Raw genomic sequence first — 14187 nt, 5'->3', positions numbered from 1 at the left:
GTGTTTATTGTTGCTGTTGGTACTTAAATTACTAAAGTACTGGTTACAAAATTATGTTACAAGTTTCTAGGGAAAGAAGCATTTGTATTCACAGTTACTTTTATGTTAACATTTGCCACTTTTATGTTCTGGGTTTTTGTTTAAGGTTCTGCCATTGCTGCAGTAGCCACGTCCGTGTTTCATGGCCCACCCCGTCGCCAGCTTCATCATGCCGTTATCCCTCATGGGAAAGGTGGGCGTTCCTCAGTCAGTGGGATTGTGGCCACTGTGTTTGGAGCAACAGGATTCCTGGGTCGGTATGTTGTCAACCACCTTGGTAAGTAAAGTTCTTTAAGTTCATTGTGCTCCTTTGGCTTGCTCTCCTGCTAAGCTAAAAGCTGTTTCTCTTCATTTTAACACTATTACGAATTACTCCTATCTTGGATTTATGTAATTTTTACCTGCTATGGCATTAAGAACATACCTTTGCTTCCTCTATAGGACATTAAGATGGGAGTAAGGGACTCTGAAAAAGTTATGGTAACTTTAGCATGGTAAAATATGCTTTTTGCTAAATATAGTATCAATTCACATATCATACTAGATTTAAATATTTATCAAATATCTATACATATTATGTTGATGTTGATCCTTGTTTTAATCCATTTTCTTTTAGGACGTATGGGGTCACAGGTGATCATCCCCTATCGGTGTGATACATATGACACCATGCACCTTCGTCCCATGGGTGACCTGGGCCAGCTTATCTTTCTAGTAAGAGCCTTTATGACTGATTATTGCAGTTGACAAATGTAAATTACTAAGGTCATTTTTAGGAGTAAGAAGAAATATAAGAAGTAGCAATTTGATCCCAAACTGCACCACAGGCATCCTCCATCCACAGGGCATTCTTTCAGCTAGGTCCCTGTGTCTCATGTTTTGGCATGCAAACTTTTCCTGTAGAGGGCCAGATAGTAAATATTTTAGGCTTTGCAGGTCATAGAATCTTTGTCTTAATTACTTAGCTCTGCCCTTGTTGCCTGGAAGCAGCCATAGACAAAATGTAAACAAATGGGCATGACTGGGTTCCAGTAAAACTTTATTTACAAAATTAGGCTGCAGGCCAGATTGGCCTATGGCTATATATAGTTTGCCAACCCCTGCTCTAGACCTATGCTGTGCAGTATGGTAGTCACTAGCCACATGTGGCTAGTGAGCCCTTGAATTGTGGCTAGTCTGAATCGAGATGCGCTGTAAGTGTGAAATGCATACCAGATTGCAAAGACTTACTATGAAGAAAATAATACACAATATATCATTAATAATTGCTTATATTTACTACATAGTGAAATAATATTTTGGATATATTAGGTTAAATAAAGTATATTATTTTAAAATGAATTTCACTTGTTTCTTCTTTTTTAAATGTGGCTCGTAGAAAATTCAGAAAGTGTAATATTCAAAAAGTAGAAAATTCAGAATTACATATGTGCCTCATGTTTTTATTGGATAGCATTTTTATAGACAAAAAAAATCACAAATAGAGTGTTTTATAACTTGGTTTGTTTAGCATTTAACTTACAACAGTCCTTTCTAAGAGCTTTCTCCTTTATCATTCTTTAATCTACACGTTCTTTCTTTAGAGATAGTTGCCAGTGGGGCAAGGCATGGGGAAAGGGGTTGGGAATGTATTTAAGGGAGTGATTATGTGTGGGGCTCTTTTGGTTGTCAAAGTGATTGGAGAGCCATACTGGTTTATTAGAGGCCAGGACAATTCCTTTCCACAGAGAGTTGTGCTGCCCAAAATGCTTGCATGTAACCTACTGATTGCACTTTCGGAGGCTTGATGCTTAGATCTACTGTTCTTATAGCTAACTTTCTACTTTTATCATCCTATGGAACTGAGCTCTTCCATTTATATACTTTCCCTTTTAAAAAATGTTTGGCAAACATCCTTAGTATCTCTGGCATTATATGCCCATAGATTATTTGTAATCCCTTTAAATTTCAACTTTTTTTTTTTTTTTTTATTTGAGGCAGAATTTTACTATGTTGCCCAGGCTGGTCTCAAACTTCTGGGCTCAAGTGATCCTTCCCACTCAGCCTCCTGAGTAGGTGTTGACTTTTTTTGAATGGCATTTTCATTTGTTCTTTGTTAAATGTTCACAAGCCAAGTATAATGCTTATATTTGGAAATTTCTTGTTTCTAAAATGTTTTTCTGTTCTGAAATATTATTATCAAATATCTTCTTGGTATTACAGTTATAGGAGCTTGGCTTTTTCCTAGTTCTTTGTGACTTAAGTTTATTGGTCACCTTGTCAATGCCTCAAAATTAAAGTATTTCAAAAGTGATTTGTGAAAACTTTCACCAACTTGCAAATGTAGAACCATGGGAATTGAGCCATTTGCCAGTTTTTGCATTCTTTCTGTAGAGCTTTATTTACTGAGTATCTGGCGCTGAGCTGAGCTCTGAGCATGTTTTTTTTTTTTTGAGACAGAGTCTCACTATGTTGCCCAGGCTAGAGTGAGTGCCGTGGCGTCAGCCTAGCTCACAGCAACCTCAAACTCCTGGGCTTAAGTGATCCTACTGCCTCAGCCTCCCGAGTAGCTGGGACTACAGGCATGTGCCACCATGCCCGGCTAATTTTTTTTCTATATATATTTTAGTTGGCCAGATAATTTCTTTCTATTTTTAGTAGAGACGAGGTCTCGCTCTTGCTGGTCTCGAACTCCTGACCTCGAGCAATCCACCCGCCTCGGCCTCCCAGAGTGCTAGGATTATAGGCGTGAGCCACTGCGCCCGGCCCCTGAGCATGTTTTGATGAGCAAAGCCACAGGGAACTCACAGTCTTACATGTTTAATGTACATTTATGTGTTTATTTTTGAGAAGGATGGGCCGTTTTCAGTGTGGGGTGCTGATTTCCCCACTTTAGTCTTTGAAACTGCTGTCTGAATGGCCACTGGTTTATCACACTTATTGTTCCCCCTAGGCCTTATCTTTGAGAGCTGAATTTCCTTTTGATTTCCCTCCAGGGCTCTTGGGCCATTCATACAGTTATGCTTCAAGCTCTTCTACTCTGAATCATCTTGGATTCTTCCTCTCCTATCCTTGGCACCTTTTCTGAAAAAGCCTTTTTGATCTCTATGTGTAGAGCCATCACTCATTGTAGATTTTGTGTATATTTCCCTAAATTGTCACATCACCCCCAGGAGGGAGGTAGGCTGTATTTTCTAATTTTATATGAGGCGTAGAGAGGTAATTTGTACCAAGTTAGTGCATGGCAGACTGGTATTTGCATTCCTGTCTGTTTGACTCCAAAGCTACTATTTTATACTGTCTATTGTACCCCACTCTCCATCATCAGTTCTAATTGATTCTTCCTGCTGGGGCTTCGTTGTTTTGTTCTTGAATCTGATTTTGTAGTCCTTTCCCTCTTTTCTAAATTGCATAGGCATGTGCATATTTGCATTCATTCTCTCTCTCTCTCTCTCTTCCTCCTTCTCTTCCCCGCTTTCTTTCTCTTTTCCCTTCTCATTCCCTTTCCCTCCCATTACACTGACTTTTACACATGCACTTAGTATTTGGCCCTAGGAAATTCTTCTTACTTACTATCTTCCATTGAAATGCTTACAAAATTTTTATTTTAACACAGAAAACTTTGTACCTTTGTCTAGGGGTTCTTAATATCTAGTCATTATTTTGGATAAATTTATCAATCTAATTTAAGTCCTAAATGATTTGTAGACTGCCTAAAATTATACTTCTACACCAAAACCTGCCATTGGCTTGCCCTGAAGTTTTAGGTGATTCACTTTTCTCTGACCCTTGTTTTCATGTCTTTAAAGTAGAAATTACTTCTTTGTAGACAGCGATTAAAAAAAATTAAAAATTAAAAATGTAGAAATTACTAGATCTGGGATTATTAGAGAGAAAAGAGTTAAATAAGAAAATAGTCTTGAATGCCCCTAATTTAATGCTAGCTTTTAAAAAGACACTCTTCCTATCTTCAGCCTATTAGAGGTTGCTGTCAAAAAGGGAAAGCCTCTTTACCTTCTAAGTGGTCTGCGGTTCTTTGGCTGTATTTCAGGAAAGGAGACTTGATTGCAGGATTCCTTTACAAACTCGGTGGGGGATAGTTGGGTAGACAAAGACATATCCCCCATTAAAAATGAACAGCCTGTTTTCTAGTTCTGTCATTTGATTACCTGAGTAAAGTATACTTTGACCTATTTGTTTCCAGAAGAGTCAGAGCATCAGCAGGGAATTTGAGACCTCAGAATCATTTCTGTTATAAATGGAGTCTGTATGAAAAGATATCATATTATGACTACAACAGATGGCCCATTTTAAAACTGCCTTGGGGTGGTGGGGTACAGAAATGTTAAACACTGAGGTGCACCCCTGTGTTTTCATCTGCTTGACTACTGCTATTATAGGAATGGAATGGGAGAGATAAAGATTCTATCCGACGAGCAGTGGAGCACAGCAATGTGGTCATCAATCTTGTTGGACGAGACTGGGAAACCAAGTAAGTCTTTGACTCTCATTTCTTCTTTATATAAGTCTTTCTTAGGTCTCAATAGACCTTTATTGGGCACATTCTATATGCCAGGCATCATAGTGAAATTTTCAATTAGTCGATAAGGGTTGACTCCATACAATCACTATCATACTACAACAATCAGTACATACCCAGTGACACCCCTTGGGAGATTTATTCGACAATAAGTCTGGCGTGAGTCAGCAGTGTGATGTATTAGCATGGCTGGTGTTACCACCTTAACAAAATGACTGGTGTTGGAACTGTGCTTGGATCTGTCTTTCTGGGACAGGTTTAGGAAGTAACATTTTTCCTGTTCAGTAAGCTGAACATTGGTTTTTCTTGTGTGAACAATGTTCTAGATCTCTTCTCCAAATTGTTAGTTGAAGATGGCATAAGTACTGATTTCAACAGTTCTTTTTAGCCCTTTTGTGTGTTATCAACAAAAAATGTTATAATCCTATAGTTCTACAACACTTTGTTTATACATCTTTTTTTCAGCATTTATTAAAGTTTGACTTAGATTTATTTATATGTGTCTTTCTCATCAAATATCCTATAAGTTCTTTGGTGATTTGGAGAGTCTTATTCACCTTTATATCCTCTGTAATGACTAATCACAGTACATTGTACAGAATAAGCATTTAGTTAATGTTCTTGAGTTAAATTAGTGACTGACCTCAGGAACTAGAAAAAGAAGAACAAACCAAACCCAAGGCTAGCAGAAGGAAAGAAATAACAAAGCTCAGAGGAGAACTAAATGAAATGGAAACCAAAAAAGGAAGGAAAAAAGAAATACAAAGGATCAATGAAACAAAAAGTTGGTTCTTTGAAAAGATAAACAAAATTGATAGATTAACTAGAAATATAAGAGAAAGGTCTAAAATAAGCTCAATCAGAAAGGAAAAAGGAGACATTGCAACTGATACCACAGAAATATAAAATATCATCTATGACTACTACGAAAACCTCTCCACACAAAAACTAAAAAACCCAGAGGAAATGGATACATTCTTGGAAACACACAACCTCCCAAACTTGAATCAGGAAGAAATAGAAATCCTGAACAGACTAATAATGAGTAACAAGATTGAAACAGAAATAAAAACTCTCCCAACAAAAAAATAAATCCCCAGCCCAGATGGATTCACAGCTGAATTCTGCCAGACTTAGAGAGAACTGGCACCCATTCTACTGAAACTGTTCCATAACATTAAGAAGGTGGGAACCCTCCCTAACTCATTCTATGACACAAGTATCACCTTGAGACCAAAGCCAGCAAAGAACACAACAAAAAGGAAAACTGTAGAGTAATATCGTTTATGAACATAGATGCAGAAATCTTCAACAAATACTAACAAACCAAATTCAATAGCACATCAAAAAGATAACCTACCATGATCAAGTGGGTTTCATCCTAGGGATGCAAGGATGGTTCATTATGTGCAAATCAAGAAATGTGATTTATCACATAAACAGAAATATTAATAAAAACAAAGACCATAAGATCATCTCAATAGATGCAGAAAAAGTATTTGATAAAATTCAGCACATCTTCATGATAAAAACCCTCAACAAACTAGGCATAGAAGGAACATATCTCAAAATTATAAAAGCCATAGACAACAAACCCACTGCCAACATCATGCTGAACCAGGGGGCGGGGGCAGGGGGGAGTTGAAAGCATTCCCCCTAAGAACTGGAACAAGACAAGGGTGCCTGCTGCCTCCACTTTTATTCAACATAATACTGGAAGTCCTAGGCAGAGCAGTCAGGCAAAAGAAAGAAACAGAGGATGTCCAAATTGGTAAAAAGGAGGTGAAACTGTCCCCGTTTGCCAGCAATATGATCTTGTATCTAGAAAACCCCAAAGACTTTACCAAAAGATTCTTAGAATTGATAAATAAATTTAGCTAAGTCTCAGGTTATAAAATCAATGTACACAAACCAGTAGCATTTCTGATTATTATAGTGGTAACAGTCAAGCTGAGAGTCAAATCAAGAGCACAATGCCATTTATAATACCTGCAAAGAAAATAAAATACCTAGGAATATATTTAGCCAAGGAAGTGAAAGATCTCTAAAAGGAGATTACAAAACATGGATGCAAGAAATCGTAAATGACATTAAACAAATGGAAAACATCCTGTGCTCAAGGATTGTAAGAATCAACATTGTTAAAATGTCCATACTGCCCAAAGTGATTTACAAATTCCATGCAATTCCCATCTAAATACTAATGTCATTTTTCACAGATCTAGAATATATAATCTTAAAGTTCATATGGAACCAAAAAAGAGCACAAATAACCGAAACAATCTGAAACAAAAAGAACAAATCTGGAAGCATCACCTTACCTGACTTCAAATAAACAGCATGGTACTGGTGTAAAAGTAGAGACAGAGACCAATAGAACAGAATAGAGAACCCAGAAATAAAACCATATAGCTGTGACCAACTGATTTTTGACAAAGCAGATAAAAACATACACTGGGGAAAGGACACTCCATTCAATAAATGGTTCTGGGAAAATTGGATAGCCATATGCAGAAGAATAAAACAGGATCTCTCTTGCCATATATAAAAATTAATTCGAGATGGATAAAAGACTTAAATGTAAGGCCAGAAACCCAAAAAATTCTGGAAGAAACTGTAGGAAAAACTCTTGTAGGCATCAGCCTAGGCAAAGAATTTGTGACTAAAACCCCCAAAGGCAAATACAGCAACAACAAAAATAAGTAAATGGGCCTTAAAATTAAATGTTTCTGCACAGCAAGAGAAGTAATCAACAGAATAAATAGACAACCCACAGAATGGGAGAAAATATTCACCAACTATACATCCAACAAAGGGCTAATATCCAAAATCTACAAAGAACTCAAAAAATCAGCAAAAAACCCAAATAACTCCATTAAAAAGTGGGCAAAAGACATGAACAATTTTTTCAAAAGAAGATATACAAATGACCAACAAACCTGAAAAATGTTCAACATCACTAGTTATAAGGGAAATGCAAATTAAAACCACAATGAGATACCACCTTACCCCTATCAGAATGACCATTATTAAAAAGTCAAAAAACAACAGATGTTGGCATGGATGTGGTGAAAAAGGAACACTTATACATTGTTGATAGGCCCGTAAATTAGTAAAACGTCTGTGGAAAACAGTGTGCAGATTCCTCAAAGAACTTAAAATAGACCTACCATTCGATCCAGCAATCTAACTACTGGGTATCCACCCAAAAGAAAAGAAGTCGTTATATCAGAAAGACAGCTGTACTCAAATGTTTATTGTAGTGCAATTCACAATTGCAAAGATATGGAATCCACCTAAGTGCCTATCAATTGATGGATAGATAAAGAAACTGTGTGTGTATATATGCCATGGAGTAGTATTCAGCCATAAAAAGTAATGCATAATGTCATTTGCAGCAACATGGATGTGTATTATTCCAGCAACTGGAGACCATTATTCTAAGTGAAGTATCTCAAGAATGGAAAAACAAACACGTTCCAACTAATAAGTGGGAGCTAAATGATGGATACATGTGGTCATAAAATCATGTAAATGACATTGGAAACCAAGAATGGTGGAGGGTAGAAGTAGGGTGAGGGAAAAAAACTTAGGTCCAGTGTACACTGTTCTGGTGATGGACACAATAAAAGCTCTAACTTCCCCATTATACAGTTCATCCATGTAACAAAAACACTTGTAGCCCTTAGTATTTTGAAATTAAAAAACAAAATGGTTACTGACATTTTTAGTTTCTTTTGTTTCCTCTCAGGGAAACAAAGCCCAAGGGTTAAGAAGTTATTCTCCCTCTAGCCCCCAATACCTCCCTCCTCCCCACCAACCAGTATAGACAGGTTTTTTTTAAAGGGCCTCAGCCTCAGGAATCCTTGGGAATATACAATATTATATATCCTGGATTTACAACTTAGAGTAAGTCTTATGTAGAGTAATGACAGTGTTTTAAAAGTTAATTTTGGCTTTAAGTTAAATCATTGCTGTTTAAAAGTTTAGGTGTTATGTCTGGGCATGGTGGCTGATACCTATAATCCCAGCACTTTGGGAGGCCAAGACAGGAGGATTGCTTGAGGCCAGAAGTTCGAGACCAGCCTGGGCAAACATAGTGAAGCCGCATCTCTACAAAAAATTAAAAAAATTAGCTGGGCATGGTGGCATGAGCCTATAGTTGTAGCTGCTTGGGAGGCTGAGGTGGGAGGATTGCTTGAGCTCAGGAGTTGAAGGTCACAGTGAACTGTGATTGCGCCACTGTACTCCAGCCTGGGTGACAGAGTGAGACCCTGTCTCAAAAAAAAAAAAAAAAAAAATTAAGTCTTATAAATTCTAATACTGTTGTGAAAAGCAGCTTAGCACAGAAAACTTTGAAATCCAGAGTCTGGAGCTCTTAACCATTCCCCTTTTTTTTCTTCCAGAAACTTTGATTTTGAGGATGTTTTTGTGAAGATTCCCCAAGCAATTGCTCAAGTGTCCAAGGAAGCTGGAGTTGAAAAATTCATTCATGTTTCACATCTGAATGCTAATATTAAAAGCTCTTCTAGATATTTGAGAAATAAGGTAAGTAACAAGTTGATTTGGGAAGTGGTTCACAGAGCTAGAGTTTCTTGGCCCCTCTGAAAAATGATTTAAGTGAGAAGAGTTTTTTATCAACATATCCAGAATTAAAAGGTTTTCTAATTCTCCATACCCAGAACTAGGGGTGTGTGTGTATTGTGTTGTATTGTGATGTTTTGGTTGAGTGCCTTCTGTTTGCAGGGAACTATGCTAAGGGACTTCAAAGTTGGATAGGCCATAATAATTACTGCTTAACGTTTCTTTGGGGCATAATAGAATTACATAGAAATCATCATAAAAGGTAGAGTGTGATTCCTACCAAAGAACTCATACCTGTATCACCTACCATGGTTATAGGATCATCTTTCTTCCTCAAACCCCTTGCAGAATAGTGGTTTTATGCTACTCTTAAAGGGGTATTGTGAAGGCTGAGAATGACAGGGATAAGTATTTGCCAGGGAAAATGGCTATTTACATAGTACTTAGGCTCCTTGTACTCCCAGAAACCCCATGCCTAGAGATTGATCATTCTAGTTTGGAATCAGTCTATGACCTGAAATGTCTTTGTTATTAGGGACTCAGAAGAGCTATCAGTGTTTGAGACTGCCCTTAACATTTGGTTTCTGCCATATGAAAGCCTGTTTTGAGTCATACTTTTAAGGACAACAGAGTTCCTTGACAATAGCTCCAACTTTTTGACCCTGTGCATTCATTGTTGAACAAATTAAGCACCTTCCATGTGTCACATACTATGTTAGGCACTCAGGATATAGTAGTAAATAAAACAGATGTGGTCCTATCTCATATTAAGTTTGTAGTCCATTAGGGAAAATAATTCTAAATGCACCAGGTGTTACAAAGTAGCAGACTATTCTATAGGGGCATATAATGGGGGAGAGACGGTACCTATCAGTTGGGAGCATTTAATTACTAGCATCAGAAAATCCAGTGTAAATTTACAGAAACATATAGGGAGTTTATAGGCCCAAGTATCTCTTAAAAATACAGCGGTAGGGAACCTCAGGCACAGATGGGTACCAGGGCTCATTAGGGCTCCAGCTTTGTTATTCTGATTCTCTCACCTCTTGACTTTCTCTTTGGGTAGCTTTGTTTCTCATAGTCAAAAGAGTTGGCTCACATCACATCCAGGCCTCACATTTCATATCACGTTGGAGAAAGAAAATGAGAGAGAGTGAGACCGCTTGTGTCTGCCTCTGCCTGTGCATTCATAAATTCATCTAAGTTCATGATTGTTTTGAAGGGGGTAGGAGGTGTCAAATGGTGAGACAGAAGAATCAAAGATGTTCAGCCGTCTGGTTTAAGCCACTGGGTAGATCGTGGTACTCTTGATTAAGATGGGAAGTACTTGAGAAGGATTAGGCTTTAGGGCAGTGGTTCTTAGCCCTAGTTGCGCATTAGAATCACTGAGGGGGCTTTTAAACATCCTGATGCCTAGGCTGTCCCAGACCAGTTAAAACAGAGTCTCTGGGTTGTGGACCTTGGGCATTAGTATTGTTTAACTCTCTGGGAAATTTCAAGCGCAATAAAGATTGAGGAGCATTATTTTACTTGAGGGTATGGAAGATGATCCAGTTTTGGACTTACTTTTCAAATGTGTTTCAGGTGTGTGTCAGTCATCCAAGTAACAGTGGTAAATGGGGTTTCTGATCCTGGAGCTCAGAAGAGACTTCTGGGTTGGAGACAGAAATTTGGTAGTCATCAGCATTTGTTGTTAATTGAAATAATGGGAGGGGATGAGACCGCCTAGTGAGGAATTATAGCTTGAGAAGAGAGCTTTGGACTGGGCCCGGAGAAATACAAGTGAGTAGTGAACTGGTAGAGGTGGGGGAACCTGTGAAAACCAAAACCAGACAAAAAAAAAGAGTGGGCAGGAGGGGACATGATGAGATAGGTGGTAAACCAGGAAAGTACAATGTCATGGAAGCCAAGGGAAGGCAGTGTCTCAAGAAGGAGGGAGTACTTACATATGAATGCCACGGAGATGTCAAGTAGATGGGAACTGTACAGTAGTCACCTTGGATCTGTTGACATGGAGGTTGTCAGGGATCTTACTGAGAATCGTTTCAGTGTAAGAGTTGGAGTGGAATCCAGAGTACAGGTGAGTGAAGAGTGAGTTGGAACTGAGGCAGTGGCAACAGTAAGGGTAGGTACATCTTCAAGTAGTTTGGCTGACAAGGCAAAGATGAGATAGAGAAGGTAGAAGCCAGAGGAGGGTGTGGAGTTGGAATTTTTTTTCCTGTTAAAGGTGGAGGCTCTACATTGTTCAAGTGCCGGTGGGAAGATGTGGTAAAGAGAGTGAGACTGAAGATATGAGAGAGAGTAAGAGAAAGTGAAAGAAGGTGAGCTCCAAAGCATTAGAGGTGACACTGCTCCTCCCTTCTGGTAATGGAGGAGGAGATAATGGTGCTTCGTGCACCTGTATGTGTAGATTTAGTGGTGAGAATTTGAGGTGGTTTTTCTCTGCTGTCTCATATTTATTTTCTCTTTGAATTAGAAGGTAAAGTCATTTACTGGAAGGAAGAGAAAAGAAAGGGATATCTGAAATTTGAATAGAATAGAAAATGTTTGAAATTGTCATATGGGAGAGTAAATTAATTGGAAGAAAGGACTATTTCTGGGAAATGTTGAGGGCCCAGTTAAAATTGAAATTTAAAGTGGTACCAATTTATGATGTTTATTTCTCTATTTCCCTCCAGCTGATGAAGGGAGTAGGAGTGCATGGCTCAAAGGAGGCAAATGGGGCTCTTCCAGGTTTAGAATTTTGCTTGGAGGATGGAGTAGAGGAAAAAGGGACAAGGTAGTTTACAATATTAGTAAAGATGAGCTGTTGAATCTAATCTGGAATACAGAGGAGAGGCCAGGAAAATTAGGAGGAGCTGATGCAGGAGAAAGCAGGATCAGTGGACTAGAGTTACTAAGAAGGTTGGGGAACAGGTATCCCAGGAGCAGATGAACAAAGAAGCAGGCTAGAAGTTATAGGAGATTGTCATCTGAGAGTAGGATGTCTTCTTTTAGTGTCTCAGAGGAAGGGCACTTCAGTTGTTGATATGGTTTGTGGTGTGACTGAGTTGACAGTGGCAGATGTGGAATGAGGAGGAGGTCTTTGGAGTTGAGAAGCTCAGGAACCTGAGAGTCCAAGTCCGCTTGGACATTGATGTCACCCACAATGGTGGTGTAAGTGGAAAGGAAGACTGAACTATTTCCATTGAACAAGAGGGCTTCTAGGAGGTTAGGAGATGCTGACAAGTAAGGATGTTACAGCAATTGAGATTAGAAAGGATAATGACTCTATCTCTGACCTCATCTAGATAGATATGTTCTGCTGCCACTTCATTTTAGCCCACTGCCACCATGCTCTCCTTTCTCTGGCAGCCTGCTAGATTGTTGACACAAATCAGAGAATCTGTAAATAGAAAGGAAAACGGAGGGTGGAAAAATTCTACTCTGATTTTTCTCCTTTCTTTATCACTGTAAGCTTCCATAAAATAAAAATGGGGAAAAAAACAATAAAAGCTATAAGGGGCATGGCATTTTTGTGTGTTATTTTTTAAAAAAAAATCTGTGTAACTGAGTCTTATGAATCATACCATTACCTGTATCTGGAGGAAAATATGACCTTTGAAATACAGGTTGTTTCCTGACAGTGGAAAGAAGGGAAGCTTTGTTCACTTATCTCAGAGTTCAGAACAGTTTTGTGTGGTTATTTGTTTAGGCTGTTGGAGAAAAGGAAGTGAGAGATGCATTTCCAGAAGCCACTATCATAAAGCCGTCGGACATCTTTGGAAGAGAAGATAGATTCCTCAATCACTTTGCAAGTATGTATTCTTTCTCAGTAGAAGAGAAGGATACTGACTAACCAACGTTAAGTTGAGGACAAGCTAGCAGTATTCTCTGATCCACAGACTAAGGTTATATTTTTTTTCTCCTCCAGTTGCCTTTTTCTTCCTTAAGGTTATATTTTCATAATCAATATGGTCTTGTTACTCAGTATCATAAGAAGCAATTTAGATTAATGGAAAGAGCATGAAATTGGGAGTTAGAGGCTTGAGTTTAAATCTTGGCCTAACTAGCTCTGTGATCTTAGCAGGATATTAGAATATCATACAGAATAGTTTCAGTGCCCTGAAGTTCCCTGTGTTCTACCTGTTTATCCCTACTCCCCTGCCCACAGACGCAACCACTGATTTTTTTTTACTGTCTTTATAGTTTTGCCTTTTCTAGAATATCATATAATTTGAATCATATAGTAGATAGCTTTTTTAGATCAACTTTTTTCACAATATGCATTTAAAGTTCCTTCGTGTCTTTTCATGGCTTGATGGCTCATTTCTTTATATAGCTGAGTAATATTCCACTGCATGGATCCCATTGTATTGGATGTTTGTTTATCTCATTTTGGTGTTTTTGTCTTGTTTTTCCTCCTGTTGCCTGTGTCTGGTTACATTTTGTATTAATTTCTACTTTTTTAAAAAACGTGTGTTAAAATATACATCATATAAAATTTGTCATCTGCTATGCACTAGATTGTGTCCCCCTCCCAAATTCATATGTTGAAGCCTTAACCACTAATAAGACTTTGTTTGGACATAGGACTTTTGGGAGGTAATTAAAGTTAAGTAAGGTCATAAAGGTGGGATCCTAATTCAGTAGGATTGGTGGCCTTTTAAGAAGAGGAAGACAGAGAGGTCTCTTACTCTCCCTGTGTGCACACACAAGCAAAGGCCATGTGAGGAAACAGGAAGAAGTAGGCTGTACACAAGACAGGTAGAGGGCCCTCACCAGGAACTATGTTGGCTGGCACCTTGATCTTGGACTTCGCAGCCTCTGAAACTGAGAAAATAAATTTTTGTTATTTAAGCCACCCAGTCTATGGTATTTTGTTATGGCAGCTTGAGCAGACTAAGACAGATTTTGGTACCGAGAAGTGGTGTGCTGCTGTAATGAATACCTAAAAGTGTAGAAGTGCCTTTGGAACTATGTAACAGGTAGAGGCTTAGAAGAGCTTTGAGGTGCATGTTAGAAATATGGACATTAAGGGCAGTTTTCCTAAGGTCTTAGATGGA

At 38.4% G+C, this 14187-nt stretch overlaps 1 protein-coding gene across 1 annotated transcript in view; it reads left to right on the top strand.

Moving 5' to 3' along the window:
• The window catches only part of NDUFA9 (NADH:ubiquinone oxidoreductase subunit A9), a 32842-nt gene that overhangs the window by 4447 nt on the left and 14208 nt on the right, over positions 1–14187 (top strand). Inside the window, exons 2-6 of the mRNA XM_045554547.1 lie at positions 146–316; positions 656–753; positions 4419–4510; positions 8965–9106; positions 12837–12939. Coding sequence (XP_045410503.1) covers positions 146–316; positions 656–753; positions 4419–4510; positions 8965–9106; positions 12837–12939 — 606 coding nt within the window. The remainder of the gene's footprint in view (positions 1–145; positions 317–655; positions 754–4418; positions 4511–8964; positions 9107–12836; positions 12940–14187) is intronic.

Source organism: Lemur catta, chromosome 6, assembly GCF_020740605.2.
Source record: "Lemur catta isolate mLemCat1 chromosome 6, mLemCat1.pri, whole genome shotgun sequence".
Classification (NCBI taxonomy): domain Eukaryota; kingdom Metazoa; phylum Chordata; class Mammalia; order Primates; family Lemuridae; genus Lemur; species Lemur catta.
Note: the sequence above shows the minus strand (reverse complement) of the source record. Positions and strands in the feature narration are given on the sequence as shown.